Source organism: Oreochromis aureus, linkage group 20 (genome assembly GCF_013358895.1).
Source record: "Oreochromis aureus strain Israel breed Guangdong linkage group 20, ZZ_aureus, whole genome shotgun sequence".
Classification (NCBI taxonomy): domain Eukaryota; kingdom Metazoa; phylum Chordata; class Actinopteri; order Cichliformes; family Cichlidae; genus Oreochromis; species Oreochromis aureus.
This window is the reverse complement of record NC_052961.1, coordinates 36215189-36232473: the sequence shown is the minus strand read 5'-3', so window position 1 is coordinate 36232473 and position 17285 is coordinate 36215189. Positions and strand designations below refer to the sequence as shown.

The 17285-nt window shown below is 42.5% G+C and overlaps 1 protein-coding gene across 1 annotated transcript; it reads left to right on the top strand.

The window, feature by feature from the left end:
- Positions 1 to 2398: 2398 nt before the first annotated feature.
- Positions 2399 to 13569, top strand: tbc1d25 (TBC1 domain family, member 25). The gene is made up of 7 exons (XM_031752937.2): positions 2399 to 2737; positions 7282 to 7391; positions 7472 to 7626; positions 7914 to 8041; positions 8129 to 8317; positions 8642 to 8917; positions 9699 to 13569. The coding sequence occupies exons 1-7, from the start codon at positions 2516 to 2518 to the stop codon at positions 11397 to 11399; spliced, it is 2781 nt and encodes a 926-aa protein (XP_031608797.2). The 5' UTR covers positions 2399 to 2515; the 3' UTR covers positions 11400 to 13569.
- The last annotated feature ends 3716 nt before the right edge of the window (positions 13570 to 17285 follow it).

The following is a 17285-nucleotide window of genomic DNA, read 5'->3' as shown; positions in this document are numbered from 1 at the left end:
AACGTGATTTAATCGAACACGTCCATTCACTTCCCAGTGTTCTTGGACCAAACCCCAGGGAAGAACCACTCCATGTGCTACCGACAAGACAACGGTAACAGACCCTAAGGCGACACCACCAACTGTAACCAAACCGCAGCCAACGGAGAGGGCGCACCTGTAAACACGTCCGCGCCCAGCAACGGCACCTACTGGGTGCAGGGAATGGCCTGGCTGTGTGGACAACGTGCCTACTTCATACTACCACCCGGATGGACGGGCACCTGTGCCCCAATCTTCATTTCAGACCACACCTTCAGGATGTCAGCTGTAAATAGCTCTCAGACTACAAGACGACGACGAGACGTCTCCACACTACAACCACATGACCCCATCTATGGCAGTGATGTGCCAGAGGAATTTAAGCTTTGGACCACCGGACAAAAGGTCCTCCACTCACTGTTTCCATGGGTGGGCACCGGAAAGAACATGTTAAGGATTGAAACTTTGGACTGTTCCTGAATGCCTCGTGCAAAATCAACAATCAACAAAATGAAGAGATTGATGCCCTGCGCATAACTGTGATGCAACACCGAGTCGCACTGGACATGATTCTGGCTGAATAAGGAGGACTCTGTATACTCTTTAACAACACATGCTGTACGTACATTCCAGATAATGTTCACTCTTCCAACATGACCGACGCCTTACATGACGCTGAAACAACTCAGGGACGCTCAGCAACAGGACTATGTCACGAACACTGAAGATTGGCTTACCTGAGTGGCTCCTGGAAATCTCTTTTAATAAAAGGACTGGTTTTTGTAGGAGTTCTTCTACTCCTACTCTGTTGTTTTACTTCTTGTATTTTGCCATGTGTACAATCAATGATTAATAAAGTTGTTGCAGTTCATGTGCAGGCATACCTGACACTGCCCATGGACGAAGATGATGATGATCCCCCTGACACTGAAATGCTGTGATACACCAATGTATGACGTGCTGATTAAAAATGCGCTGCAAGAAATCATGCACAGATAATAAACCAATGGTGTTTTAACTAGTGTGAAAGTTAAACAACAGGAGGGAAATGTGAAAAGATTTTGTTTATTATTCAAATATGCTTTGCTTGTAACTGTGTAAACTCTGAATGACGATTCACCCTGATAAACATGAAGCCTTGCCTATGCTTATCATATGCCTGTGAAGACAAGTTCCTGTGAAGAGGAACGGAAAGTTCCACTTAAGCAGATGTTTAGTATAGTATGAACAGAACATTTTAGCAAGATATGCATTTGTCTGTTAAGCAATCTATATTCTTTAGCAAGATATGCATTTGCAATCTATATTCTGAGAACAGGCGGAGACTGCCTCCGCCCTGTTGAGTAACCTACATGCCTATATAACCTGCAATAAAGAAGTGTACTGGTGTGACTCTCATTAGAGACGTTCACCCATGTACATGTGATTGATTATATTGTCTCACTGTGTCTCTGTTTTACTTTGGCAGCCTTCTATTTGGGAGATTTCCCCCAACAGGGTCATATGATTGTTGGGTTCTCTGTTGTATTACTGTAGGGTCTGCCTTACAACATAAAGCACCTTTTGGCGACTGTTGTTGTGATTTGGTGCTGTATAAATAAAAATGAAACTGAACTGAAAGCAGTGTTTCTGAATAAAATGAGCATCTTCCTCAGTGTTATTCAGTCCCATCTTTGTCGAGTCCTCCAGCAGCTCCTAGAAAACAAGTTAGATGTGTAAAGGTAGGATGTGTCAGTTTCATGCTGACAATGTTTCCGTCCTTGGCTACATCACTGAAAAGGGTCAAATCAGAGCCAACCCAGCTCAGGTCCAAGCGGTTCTGGATTGGCCAGAGCTAACCACTTGAAAACATCTTCAGCAATGCCTCGGCTTCTCTATGTCTTTTATGTTGCTTCAGTTGTCCAGTCTCTGAATATACATGTCAAAATTCACCTGTCATCCAGCCAAAGTTCAAGTTCATGTTTATTGTCATATGTCATATACAGACAACATTGTAGCAACATTTACCCATAATGTGAATCCTTAGACCCGTGTTCCCCAACTTTACATGAACATATAGAAACTATACAGGTATATTAAAGAAAAGAAAGTAATAATAATAATAATAATAATAATAATACTAATGATAAAAGTCTCAGAGACGTCTGAGTGAATGTCTGCCTGTGCCACCTGTCTTCAAAACAAAACTTCTGCCACTCTCCCAGTTGGTCTTCTGCATCATACCTGGAAGTGCCACTGGTCCCATATTGCACTGGATTTCGTTACCTGACTGCCTCCATCTGCAGGTAACATTGCCGTTCTCACAACTGACTGTTTTTCACACGCTGTGTACTTCATTACTCTCCCCAAGTTCCTCTCTGGCCATAAAACCAACCACATCGCTTTACTTAGAAATAACTGAGGAGGTAAAAGGTATCAGGCAATATTTAATTATCTTAGACAAACGCATTTGTATGATATTCTGGTCCATACTCCATACCAGTTGGTGGCGGTAATGCACCAATTCGTTGTTTGTCAACAGCCAATAAACACAAAGAAGAAAAAAAGAAGCAGAATATCGTCAAGCATAGGAACTCGGCTAGTGCCACTTCCATCATGTCAGGATAGAAAAGCAAACAAACAGCAGACAAAGCTCGGTAGAACCATCCTTTTCCGAAACGGAGTCTTTACGATGGAAGGCGAGGAGGAGAGGGGTGTTGTTCGTGTCAAAGTCAAGGTAGGAGAATGATGGTTTCTTTGACTTCCAAATAGGCTGCCAAAGACTGCTAGCAGCGAGCAATCATATTATCGCATATGTTAAATTGGCTGTTTGGACAGACATGCTCCCGCGTTAATGTTAAACGTCGAAAATATGCACTCCGTAAACAGGATGTTTAGCAGTGTGCCATAACAGAGGGGGCCTCATCGCTGCTATTTATTTGGGTTTTTTCGGTAGCATTGCTTCTTCTCGATGCCGATCAGTCATTGTCCCTGTCAGTTTATACTGAGTAAACCTGTAAGATACACCTGACACGGTTATCGGTCATAACACGTTGACAATATCCAATGCAACGCTAAACATCGGGCTGTCACAGAGGTGAGCTGACGTCACTTGCCTGCCCAGAAAATGTGTGCCTGTAGGTATCCCCGGCGGTGTCTGTTTCCCCTGCGTCGGGAGCACGTCCGGTTGACTCCGCCTCCATTACAAACAGCGAGACGTGGAAGTAGTGATGTTTACTTTAGTGAAAAACTGAAAGATGACTGTCGTTACTTTACCGTTCAGTTTGTGGGTTACAAACAGAAAATGATACATTTATTGTTCTCACTTTATGAGATTATTTTAACAAACCGACGGCATTTTGCCCCTTAATTATTTTAATCCTCCTGTAACTTTACTGCATAAAGAGCTAAAACTCCAAAATTTCAGGAGTAGTTGATCATTGGAAGAAGTGTTTGTGAACTAAAAATCAAGAATGATGAATAGGGATGGGTATTGATAAGATTTTTACGATTCCGATTCCATTTTTGATTCTGTTTAATGATTCGGTTCTTTATCGATTCTCTTCTCGATTCTTGTTTTTAAAAAAAGGAGAACACTAAGGTCGATTAGCTTAGAATTTTGTTTTATATCTTCTCTTTCAACAAGATAGAAATTTAGGAGTAACATGGCCTTACAAACCCAACAGTGAGATCTTAAGAGATCCACAGCCTACGGCTCTTCAATGGGGTGTCACAGGGTCCCCAGGAAAAAAAAAATGTAAATGTAAAATAATAAAATAAATATTTTTCTGTAGCAATAACAAAGTATAACATAAATTATTCTGTAGCAATTACACAAGACTATCCAGTAACCTCCCTGCCTACAATTAAACACATTCACTTGCCGAAAATCGGGGGCATCTGCTGTGGCAAATGGGTGCAAGCCTTTGACCACAAACTTAGTCACTGCTCGGTGACATTCGTCTATCCTGGCCTGAAAGGAGACGCTAACGGTAGACTGCAGCGAGAACTGCCAGCATCTGAGCCAGCCGGACTCTGTCTCTCTCATCATGGTCGCCTAAATGCACAGTAATGGCAGGTTTTGTAATAAGGCAGATCGCGCTAACATAACATGCGCTGTTAGTTGATTATTTACCTGCCGCATTAACGGGAGAGGACGTGCAAACGTTACCGCTGCTGCTGGGTTGAGATTCACGAGTCCGGAGCGGAATTAAAAACACGACATTAATTTAAGGTTATGGCGTGTTTTGTGAGCAAATGCTTTTGCATATTCGTAGTGTTTCCTCCTTTAAATGAAATATCTACTTTGCAAGTATTGCAAGTTGCCCTGTTGTCATCCGTTATAAGTATAACCAAACTTTTTAGCGTTTGAGCCGCGTTTCCTGCCAGGTAAATGACGCTCCACAACGTGGTGACGTCATTCGGGGCGACTGGAATCGATAAGGGAATCGTTTGCAAAAATGGCAAACAATTCCAAGGAATTGAAACAGTGGGAACCGGTTCTCAACAAGAACCGGGTTTCGATACCCATCCCTAATGAGGGAAACTCTTTGTTCGTGATTTGGAAGCAAAGTCTGCCGGGGATGCCTTGGCAGGACAGGTGCACCAGCATTTTTGTTGTGTAATTTATTATCTGCATCAAAGACATAACAGCTTATAATGTTACGAACCTTTTTGCTGTATATTTCACAATACTTAGAAGTTTAGAGGTCATAATATGACAAACTTCATGCAGAGGAAAGAAATGTACACTGTATATACTGCATCATTTAATTATACTATTAAATTAATGGCTTTTTGTGACACGTTAATGTTGTCATTAATCAAAAAGAAGTTCATAATACTGTTATAGTTGCATAAATAAAAGTACGGTAGAATGTGTAGAAACTAAAAAGCTATAGGTTCAATATCCGAATGTACATTTGAACAAAATGTATTCAAATATTGAAACAAATAATAATGTTGATTGATATAAAAACCAGGAAAAAAAAATCCCTTCATCCTTCAAGCTCGGGTCTACCAGAGTCTTGGGAGCTTAAGGGTCCTGCGCAGTATCTTTGCTGTTCCTAGTACTGCGCTCTTCTGGACACCACTACTGTATCTGGTTGGTGGGCCATCACCAGTTTATCTGTCTGTAACCGGAAGTCCCACAGAATCTTAACTCGGTCATTCTCAACCACACTGGGAGGAGTGTCCAATTTTGACCTCGGGACCTTCAGGACATAATTGGTGCAGATGTTTCTGTATACTATGCCGGCCACTTGGTTATGGTGTTCCATGTATGTTTTGCCTGCTAGCATCTTACACCCTGCACTTATGTGCTGGATTGTCTCAGGGGCATCTTTACACAGCCTGCACCTGGGGTCTTGCCTGGTGTGGTAGACCCCAGCCTCTATGTGCTCAGTGCTTGTTCCTGCACTGCCATGATTAGTGCCTATGTAAATGGTAAATGGACTGGTTCTTATATAGCGCTTTTCTACTCTCACTGAGCACTCAAAGCGCTCATCATACCCATTCACACAAGCACTTTATCTAAGGTTTATCGTGCTTCTACTCGCATTCACACTCCGATGGATGCATCGGAGGGCAACATGGGGTTAATATCTTGCCCAAGGATATTTGGCATGTAGACTACGAACCACCAACCTTCCGGTGAGTAGGAGACCCGCTCTACCACCTGAGCTACAGCCACCCATGTGCTGTCACTCCGGCTTTGTCCAGCCACTGGTAGGATTTCCAGCCACTTCGTCTATCTGCCGGTGGTACATACAGGGGCCTTTCCGTCATGATGGTTCTTCTTCTTGGTCCTCTTCTTTCTTGGGCTTCTGCTGCCTGAGCTATTCTCTAAGCACACAGTCAGTTGTGGCCATCTTCCTGCTGTACTCATGGATGCTTGTTGTCTCATCCTGGACTGGTTCTGACACTCACCAGTCCTCTGCCTCATTCCTTCCGCTTAGTGTACAATCTCAAGGTGCTGGATTTGGGTTGAAACTCTCCACGCATTGTAAGGAGATTGATGTAATCTCTCCAGCATGTCCTGGGTCTGCCTCGGTGCCTCCATCTGGTGGGTCATACCCAGAACACCTCACCCAGAAGGTGACGAGGAGGCATCCTAATCAGATACCCAAACCACCTCAACTGGTCGTGGTCCTTTTCCAGCTGAGGACCACAACCTCAGATTTAGAGGTGCTAATTTTCATTCCCGCTGCTTAGCACTTGGCTCCAAACTGCTCTAGTGTAAGCTGGAGGCAACCACCTAGGCCACATCATCTGCAAACAGCAGAGGTGAGTCTCACTGTTTTTCCCATGTGAGCGTTGAAGTTTTCCAGTAGGATGACAGAAACACCAGATGGATCACCCTAAAGCATCCCACACAGTGACCCCAAGAAGGTCGGCTAATCTGAACTGTCCGTTGGTGCAAAAGCACAGATGACAGTCAGGACCTATTCCCCAAAGGTGCAGGGAGGCAACCATCTCATCCACCAGCAAAAACCCCAGCATATTGGCAGCAAGGTGAGAAAATACAAGAATACCCATCCCTGCCAACCACCTGTCACTGAGGGCCTCCAGACTGGAACAGAGTCCAGCCCCAAGCTGTGCATTGAGGTGAGACCTACTGTAACTTTATGTATCCGTTAACCTCCGGCTTCTTATTCACCAGAGAGGTTACATTCTATGAGTGTGGCCCCATGATACTTCTTTGGGCTGTGCCTGCCAGCACCAATGGCCTAAGGCCCGACCCCCCAGACGCTCACCTTTGAGCTCCCTCTCCAGGCCTGGCTCCAGGGTGAGGCCCCAGTAACCCTATTGCAGATAGAATAAGTGGTCCCTTGATTTCTATTCTTTTCAAAGGGTCAACTTAATCGCGCTTTGTCTGGCCCCTCATCCAGAACCAATTTGCCCTGAGAGATTCTAGCAGTTAGCTACCCCCCCCAACAACATAGCCCCTGGGATCACTGGGACACACAAAACATGGCAAAAACCGAGTGCAGTAGAACACAGAGGATGACGTGGAGCATTATTCCATTAATTTTATGTGTTTTGTATGCTTTACATTTAAATAGAAGAATTATTATGTATTTTGTTTTATAATTATTTTATAGTTATAGTCTAGTAACAATGCATTATTTTTTTATTTTATAAATATATAGTATGCCATTGACTTTCTTTGTTTCACTTATTCTCTTACTATGGTTTAACTACACCATCAAGAATGTTTACGTTTTTGTCAGTGATGAGATTGTAATATGATTTTTGTTTATTTATTTATTTTTTTCCCAGAAATGTGATGGGGCACTTCCTGTGGAGTTTCGCTCCTTTGCTGTTGATCCCCAGATTACATCGCTGGAGGTTTTGCAGCACATACTTATCAGAGCCTTTGATTTAAATGGGTAAGAATAGTTATAATGGCTAAACAGAGAAGTGCCCAAAGAATTTTTCTTAACAAGTTTAAATATCTCTCTTGAATTAGGAAGAGAAATTTCAGCGTTGGCTACCTGTCTCGCGATCGCAGTGGTGCTGAAATGTATCTGTCTCTGGTCTCTGACTGGGATTTGGATGTTGCGTTTGTCAGTGCAGCCAGACCATTTCTGCAGCTCAAGATGGATATAAAACCTTCCGAGGACAGTAAGAACACCAGCAACTTAAATCAAGACTTAACAAGACTGAAAGCAAAAATGTTTCTAATTTATGACGTAAATAATATAAATTTTAAAGATCAAAACTACGATCTGATGTGGTAGACGGAACATTTTGTTGCCCATCACATCCAAACTTTTAAAAGTCTGTTTGCACAAGAGAAATGATTAGAACAAAGAATACCTCTTTCAAATTGAAACCAGGCATCAAAAAGTGACACAGGAAGGACTAAAAAACCGATGCTGTTAAATCTGCTTGTCATTATTTAACTGCAGGCCCTGTTTTGGAAGACTGGGACATCATAAGCCCCAAAGACGTGATTGGCTCTGAGCAGCTTCTCACGGAGAAGACTAGATCTTTGGCATCTGCAGCTCTTCCCTTCACCCAGTCTCTACTGTCCCAGGTTCCTTTCCCTTCCTCACTCTGTTTAACCTGACCACACTTTCTGAGCTGCGGTTTTTGCTTATGCACCTTTTTCAATTCTTTTTAGGTGGGCCGGACCCTGTCGAAGGTCCAGCAGGCCTTCAGCTGGTCTTATGGGGAGGAGATCAAGCCTTTCAAGCCCCCTCTAAGTGACGCTGAGTTTCACAGTTACCTTAACGGACAGGGACAGTTGACCCGGCCTGAGGAACTCAGACTGCGAATCTACCATGGGGGTGTGGAGCCGTCGCTGCGGAAGGTTTAGCACCTGTGTTTGATTAATATTGTATATGAGCACCTTGTACTGCACGCTCTAAATAATCTGGTTATTATTTAAACTGAATAAATTCTTGTGCTAATTGTAGTGATCTTGCTATCCTAGCTCTCCCTCTTGGTTGAGAGTTTTAACAATCAGTCAGCTTGCAAGCAGATTTGAACTGATACATTGAGTCATTTGCAATTTTTGGATGAAAAGATGGAACTTGAAGGACAATTAAGAACATATATGTGCAATTATTGAATTTGTATTTTGTGATTTACATTTCTCAAGGATTAACTCCTCTGTTGTCCTCTGTTGAGTTAGGTGGTTTGGCGTTACCTCCTGAACGTCTATCCAGATGGACTGAGCGGACAGGAGAGAATGGACTACATGAAGAGGAAGACGAGAGAGTATGACCAACTAAAGAGAGAGTGGACAACCCGGGTTAGTCATGAGGACCTTGAATTTATCCGTGGAAACGTTCTCAAAGACGTCCTGAGGACGGATCGAGCTCATCCATACTATGCAGGCTCCGAGGATAGTCCACATTTGACTGCCCTCACAGATCTGCTCACCACATTTGCCATCACTCATCCACAGGTTTGTATTGGCACATTATCTGCAGGAGAAGATTTGTGTTCCAATCTGAATCTCTTAACCCTCTGTATCCACAGAAACATCAGAATCTTGGCTAAAAGCTCACCAAGCAGCTAAAAGAACAAACAAATAGAAGAGCATGTAAACACAAATGACATAAACACAAAGCACGGATTCCCTGTTTGCAGAGTCACGCAGACAAGTATGTAACACCTCTATTGAAAGCCGGCATCTCGCAGATTCCAAAACTGCAAGTTTCATCACGCTCCGACCAAAATTCACCGAACCAGCAGAAAACCAAACCACGCTTCAAGTTTGAAGAATAGTAGCATGAATTTTGTCTTAGCTTTGCTGTCTTTCATCTAAAACCTATTTTGTCACTGTTAAAGTTCATTAGCTAAATAACTCCATCTCCTACAATGCCTCACAGCAGTTTCCATCAAAAGAAAATCGCCATTTTCTGCCCGGTTACAGAGATTGCTGTCTGACAGCACGTATGAGGAGGAAAAGGAACAAACCAAGACAAAATAACGAGGCTGATATTTTTCTTTAAGAAAAGACTGATTTGCATGACTTTATATTTTCTAATGGTTTGCTGAAAAAGCAATCCAGTTTTGATTCCTTTAAAAGTATTTTAATGATGGCTGTTTTAAGGAGGAAAGACTACAGTCTTAAATATACATTTGGTTATTGTGACATGACATTATATAACATGATTTAGAAATACATTCTTTGTGAAAACCGTCATCTTTTATAACGTTTTGCCATTGTGTTGTTTTTCCAGATATCTTACTGTCAAGGCATGAGTGACATTGCCTCCCCAATACTTGCAGTAATGGACAACGAGGCACACGCCTTCATTTGCTTTTGTGGCATCATGAAACGCTTAGAAGGAAACTTCCGGCCAGACGGGCAGCTCATGTCTGTTAAGTTCCAGCATCTGAAGCTCCTCCTGCAGTACTCCGACCCTGAATTCTACTCTTACCTAGTGTCCCGAGGAGCTGACGACCTCTTCTTCTGCTACCGTTGGCTTCTTCTGGAGCTTAAACGAGAGTTTGCGTTTGATGATGCTCTAAGAATGCTGGAAGTTACTTGGAGCTCTCTGCCCCCAGATCCTCCTGAAACTGAAGTGGAGCTGCTGGGGCCACCCCTGGAAGCCGACGAAACAATGTTCAGCAACTTTGAGGACAAGACGGTTGAGGACTACTTTCAAGATAAGGAACAAAAAGAGAAGCAGCGTCGACGGCACATGCTGCGACCTTCAAGAGAAGAAGCAGACATGAACATAAATGCCATCGCTGATGAAATGGACAGGCAAAGCGTGAGCTCGGACAAAGTAAATGTGGGTGACGAGTGTGATATCCCTCAGGTAACCATGGGAAAGACAGATCTGAAAGGTGCTCCCTTCGAGAGGCAGACTAGTTTTGGGGAGTTTAAATATTATACTGCCCGAAATGAAGACAGCTTTGATATGGAGGAGGGTGAACAGCATCCTCCATGTCAACAGGGTGCGGTGGTTTCAGAGACAATAACGAGCATCCCGAGGCGCCAATCCACAACTGACACTGAGGAGGACACGGGAGAGCAAACACCACTGTTTAAAAATTGTGATAATGATGTTTCTCCACCTCTTTTCCCAAGCAGCCAACCCATCTGGAAAACTGGCTCCTCTGTCTCTCCCATGTCTTCAGTGTCACCATCGAGTTGGCCTGGTGTTTCTCCAGACTCTCCTCCAAAGTCCACATCACCATACGCAAGCAATGAAAGTGAGGCCTTACCAAGAACTGGCCTAAACGTGTCAGCTTCTTCTACTCAGTTGCCCAGCAGTACGCGCATCAGTTCACCCACAACCCCCACTGCAAGGACATCCATCGCCTCTCTTTCTACTGCTCCAAACAGATCCCTGCTGTCTTCACCCATTTTGTCCTTTGGAAGAGGAACATCTTTGTCTGGTTCCAGGTTGTACTCAAACAGTCTCCTCTCACCTGGCAACAAATCCCCCAGCAGCGCTGCTAATACGCCCAGTTCTCTAAAAGCCGAGACCACTGGCATCAAGCCGTGCTCCTTGCCACCTCCTCAAGAGTTTGGTAAAGGCAACCCCTTCATGCTGTTCCTGTGCTTGTCCATCCTGTTGGAGCACAGAGACCATATCATCAAGAACAGTTTGGATTACAATGAGCTAGCCATGCACTTTGATCGCCTTGTGCGACGGCACAACCTGAGCAGGGTGCTGCAAAGAGCCAAGGCCCTGTTTGCAGAGTACTTGCAAAGTGAAGTGTGGGACTCAGAAGAAGGGGATGAGGTTAGCTCAGACTCCCCAACAACAGCTACTGCTACTCAGCACTCCCCTTCTTCAGCCATCTCAGCTAAGCCCATTTACAGCCCTTTAGCATCTCCACAGTTATCATCTCCAAATTCAACCTATAATTTGGCGAACACCATTCCTTCTCTGATAGCTCAAAATTCGTTTTCCACCAGTTCCTGAATCTGTTGTACATCACTGGCTACCTTTTCCGGACTGCTTAGTGGGTTCAGCTCTTTTAATTCTGTCTCTAATTAAATACATATATTCCTTAAGGTCAGTGTAATATTTTTCATTTTTCTTTCTTGTTCTCTGGAAGTCAGGATAAAGAAGCTAAAGAGCCTTTTTCCCACTGGGGTTGCCGACTCTCAGCTCAGTAATTCGGGAATCTTATATTTGACCCTGAGCCTGTCTGAATCATACACTTGGTGCATTTAACCTATATTGCCATTTTTATTATGTTTGCTTATTATGTTTCCTCTCCAGGAAGCCATGGAAGTATCTTAATTAAAACACGGGAGTTACATTATTTAAAAAACATAATGGGGTGATGGTTTCTTGAAATCATGAGTCAAGTCATTGCTTTCACTCATCCAGAGTGCACGAGCCACTGAATAATTGTAGAATCTGTATGTTTTGTTTTGTTTTTTGTTTGTTTGCTTGTTTGTTGTTGTTGTTGTTGTTGTTTTTTTTAATAACCTCAAGTGTGACTTGTTACTCATAAAATAACATGCTTGATAGGGACCCCAATAATTTAATCTAATAATCTAAATTCTTTTAGTTTGGATATTTTAAATAAGTGTGTGTGCGTGCACAAGGAGCCACTCGCTGACTATTTAGTTGGCATGTTGTTTCATTTCTTTGTATCTTTAAAGCAAACATGCAGAACGGCATTTGCAGTGACATTCACTGTGCTCGGGAGCACATGGTGCACCATCCGGGCCTCATTTCTGCCTGAGACTGCTTCCTGTTAAAAGTAGGTTGTCTTCTAATACACTCACTTGAGGCAACTAGTTGTGAACTGATGCCATACAAATAATATTGAATTGAAAACATACTTGGCAATATTTGACACATAACACAACCATTGCTGTCCTTTTCCAGTCAGTTTCTAGTTCTTTCTAACACAGCTTGGAGTTGTGAGACTAGCTCACCATAACCACAACCTACCCTATACTGGAGCAGACAGTATGAAGGGGTAGGTTCTGATGTTGAAACTGAGATGGGGCCACTGTCTCTGATCCAACCTCTGCTGAGCCGCTGTTAAAACAAACAGTTGTGACGTCTCTTTAAAACATGTTAGCCCAGAACAAAAACTGGCTGCCATGCTGTGTACACCAGTGTGGTTTCAGTCTACTTTGTACAAATGCCTTTTTATTAAGAGACCTTGTGCTAGGGTCACAAATTAAAACTACATCAGTAGTAAAGTGAGTACTGCACACTGTAAATGTGTTTATTGAGTAATGTTTCATTTTAGCACTTTGGTTATTGCTCTTTTCCAAAGACAGTGTTTTATGAATGTACAGCTCGCATCTTCTTTTGTCCTTTTTGGATGGAAAGTTTAGGTGATCTCACAGAGTGAACCCGACTAACACAATCAATCAAAAAGCAGCTGAAGGCTGTCAGGACATGCCCAGGAAGATTGGCCCTATTTTGTTGTTTTGGGTGTTTTTTTTTTTAGTTGATTTACAGATTTATTGATCACATTAGATATATGCCTGTGAAATCAAACCTTGCATTGTGCTAGCTCTGATATAAACTCCACTTTAACAAAGCTTACATTCATCATTTTCTGTTATTGTTTGTGTCAAAGGCAGTTATGCTCATACTGTGGTTATAATAGGTGGTGGTGATGTTCTGGTCTTATTTTTTACCAGCTCAACATACATGAAGGGAAGCAAATACATATTTATGTTTAGGCCATGACACTGTCAATAAGCTGGGCAACTGGAAAAATGCTTACTCTGGATGGGTTTTGGCCCCAGTCACATGAATCCATCCTCAGACCACATGCTCGATGTTCCAGACCTCAGCTCAGTTGTGGGCCATCTGTTAGGGATATAGGGGCACAACTACAAATTTTGGGAGTAGATCTTAAAACTTTCTTCTTCCTAGCATGGTTTACTTTACCTATTCTTAATTTTAAGGGATAGGTATTCTGTACACACAGTACTCATGCAAACGGTTAAGCTTATTTGGGAAATACCTTCTGAGGACTGTTTCTATTTAAACAGAATTTGAAGTGACTGATCTCTGTGGAGAAGCTCTTATGGTTATTATTCTGGGGTTCTGTTTTGCCTCCTTTTGTATGTCAGTATTTAATATCAAAATAAACCAATCTGAAGTAACTGTACTCACTAGACTGTGAGCTAGCAATATGTACATTTATTTAAAAAGGTTTATCTCAAGTTATCTATGTAAACAAAAGTTAAAACACCATGTTACTGATTGTATATTGGACACAAATAAATATTCAGTGCAGCTGATTGCATGGAGGATGATTGTTTTGAACTGATTCATGAAGGCTACAAAAGTCCAAGTGTAGAATTTGAAATATAATCCTGTTCTCAAAACTGCCTCAATTTTAATTTTACTTGGGTGGATCTAGTACTTCTTTGTTAATTGGTTAAAAGCAATTAAGCATTATAAGAAGTTGGTCTAACTGATGCACACCTGAGGTTCATGCCTGATTATAAATTCTGCTTCACACTCATCATCTGATGACAAAATTGAGTTGTAGACACAGTAGGGTTGAATTTGATGTCAGCCCATCCTTTGCAGCTGTAACAGCTTCAACTCTTCTCGGAAGGCTTTCTACAACGTTTAAGAGTCAATTCTGACCATTCTTCCAAAAGCACATTTGTGAAATCGGACACTGACGTTGGACCAGAAGGCCTGGCCTATTCATCCCAAAGGTGTTCTGTTGGGTTGAGGCCAGGACTCTGTTGTGGGAGAGCTTGACTACCCTGAACAAACTCTCTCATCCATGTCTTTGACTTTGGTTTGCACATTGATGCACAGTCATGTTGGCACAGGAGGGGAACATGTCCAAACTGTTCCTACAGAGGTGAGAGCATGAAATTGTCCAAAATGCCTTGGTATACTGAGGGATTAAGAGTTCCTTTGGCTGGAACAAAGGTGACGAGCCTAACTCCTGAAAAATGAGCCCACACTGTATTCCTCCCTCTACCAAACTTCACACTTAGCACAATACAGTCACACAAGTACTGTTCTGTTCATCTGGGAACTGGTAAATCCAGACTCTTCCATCCATTTGCTAGACAGAGAAGCATGCTTTGTGTCCACTGCTCAAGAGTACAGTGGCAGCGTGTTTTACACCGCTGCATCTGACAGTTTGCATTAAGGTTTGGATGCAGCTGCTCAGCCATGGAAACCCATTCCATGAAGCTCTGTATGCGCTGAGCTAATCTGAAGCCCAGATGAAGTTTGCAGGTGTGAATCCATTGACTCTACAGAAAAGCTCTGTGTTGCCGTCATTCCCAGTTGCTTCACTTTGTTATATTACCTGTATCAGTTGACTGTGGTTAGCTCAGAGGAAATTTAACATCTGGAATTGTTACACAGGTGTAACACTGTGTAACAGTGTACCACGCTGGATTTCACTGAGCTCCTGAGAGCAACCCGCTCTGTCACAAGGAGCAGTCTGCAGACTTAGGTCCTTGCTTTTGTACACCTGTGGCCAATGAAGTGATTGGAAAACCTGAATTCAATGATTTGGATGGGTATGTGAATTATTTTGGCAACAGCATCATTTATATTGCTCATGTTAGGTTTGAGCAGGGGTAGCTTGTCGGCAGTCACGATTGGCTGTCTACCTGCAGAGAGTGTTGTCAGTGGAGGGAGTGTGCAAAATAATCAGTCCACCCAGTCTGTGGGCTGCACTTCCTGTTGTTGTAGCCAGTTGTAGAGATGAGCAAAGTTGTAACTTACAAAAGTGTTGAAGTGAAATGAAGTGGAGGACTACACAGGAGCACATTTGCAGTGGTGGAGAAGCTCTCCCTGTACATTGCCCCTATGACAATGACAGATTTGCAGGACCATAAACCTTTAATACTTATTTTATGCTTGAACGTGGATAGTACAAAGGTAGCCTGTGGGCACTCAGACTGATATAAACGTAATACAACTGGTCTTTAGGCTACTCGTAATTGTTTTTGTCGGTCCATCAGCAAAATGCTGAGAAGATCAAAGCTATTATTTACAAACAGCTCAAATAAAACAGAATTTTTAAAACAATAAAAAATGGTCATTGCAGCTACTGTCTGTTATTTTCATCCTTTATTTTTCATCATTTATGATTATTTTTACTTTTCAACTCCTGCTGGTGAATTCTGCTGTGACTCCCTTCCTTGTTCAATGTCAGACAGTCAGCATTTTACTGACAAATAAATAATCTGCGTCCAGCAACATGCAGCTGGGAACTACATAGGAACACATTTACAGTGGGTGAAAAATTCCTCTGTATGCTCTCCGAACAGAAACCAATACAGAGACTAACACATTTGCAGGACCATAAATTACACTCCAGATTGTACTCTGTTGCATACAAGGACTTGGATAGATAGAGACCTGACATCCAAGTAGTCATTCCTATTGTGCATCTTTGGAGTCTCCCACCTTTGGTCCATTGTAATGTATGCAATGAATGCAAAACTGTTGAAAACATGACAAAATCAAAGCTCCAGAAATGTTTTAATCTTGGGATTTAGAAGAGAATGTTAAAAAAAAAAAGAACAAGCAGAGGACGACGGCTGTAGTGATAGATGTAGCTGTACTGAATGACAGCTGCGTCAGGAAGATGAGAAGTACCAAGAGCTGAGAGGAGAACAGGAAGAGGTGTGGGGCGTGAAGATAACAGTAGGTTTATTCAATTCAATTCAATTCAATTTTATTTATATAGCGCCAAATCACAACAAATGTCGCCTCAAGGCGCTTTATATTGTACAGTAGATCGCACAATAATAAATACAGAGAAAAACCCAACAATCATATGACCCCCTATGAGCAAGCACTTTGGCGACAGTGGGAAGGAAAAACTCCCTTTTAACAGGAAGAAACCTCCGGCAGAACCAGGCTCAGGGAGGGGCGGGGCCATCTGCTGCAACCGGTTGGGGTGAAAGAAGGAAGACAGGATAAAGACATGCTGTGGAAGAGAGACAGAGATTAATAACAGATATGATTCGATGCAGAGAGGTCTATTAACACATAGTGAGTGAGAAAGGTGACTGGAAAGGAAAAACTCAATGCATCATGGGAATCCCCGCAGCTCACGTCTATTGCAGCATAACTAAGGGAGGATTCAGGGTCACCTGGTCCAGCCCTAACTATATGCTTTAGCAAAAGGAAAGTTTGAAGCCTAATCTTGAAAGTAGAGATAGTGTCTGTCTCCTGAATCCAAACTGGAAGCTGGTTCCACAGAAGAGGGGCCTGAAAACTGAAGGCTCTGCCTCCCATTCTACTTTTAAACACTCTAGGAACAGCAAGTAGGCCTGCAGAGCAAGAGCGAAGTGCTCTAATAGGGTGATATGGTACTACAAGGTCATTAAGATAAGATGGAGCCTGATTATTTAAGACCTTGTATGTGAGGAGCAGGATTTTGAATTCAATTCTGGATTTAACAGGAAGCCAATGAAGGGAAGCCAAAACAGGAGAAATCTGCTCTCTCTTTCTAGTCCCTGTCAGTACCCTTGCTGCAGCATTTTGGATCAGCTGAAGGCTTTTCAGCGAGTTTTTAGGACATCCTGATAATAAAGAATTACAGTAGTCCAGCCTGGAAGTAATAAATGCATGAACTAGTTTTTCAGCGTCACTCTGAGACAGGATATTTCTAACTTTAGAGATGTTGCACAAATGGAAGAAAGCAGTCTTGCATATTTGTTTAATGTGTGCGTTGAAGGACATGTCCTGGTCAAAAATGACTCCAAGGTTCCTCACAGCATTACTGGAGGCCAAGGTAATGCCATCCAGAGTAAGAATCTGCTTAGATACCATATTTCTAAGATTTTCAGGGCCGAGTACAATAACCTCAGTTTTATCTGAATTAAGAAG

Coding starts and splice junctions, on each gene's coding strand:
- tbc1d25 (XM_031752937.2), top strand. CDS start 2,516: ATGCACCAATTCGTTGTTTGTCAACAGCCAATAAACACAAAGAAGAAA. Junction 8,318..8,641: donor TGGAGCCGTCGCTGCGGAAG/GTTTAGCACCTG, acceptor CTGTTGAGTTAG/GTGGTTTGGCGTTACCTCCT. Junction 8,918..9,698: donor TTGCCATCACTCATCCACAG/GTTTGTATTGGC, acceptor TTGTTTTTCCAG/ATATCTTACTGTCAAGGCAT.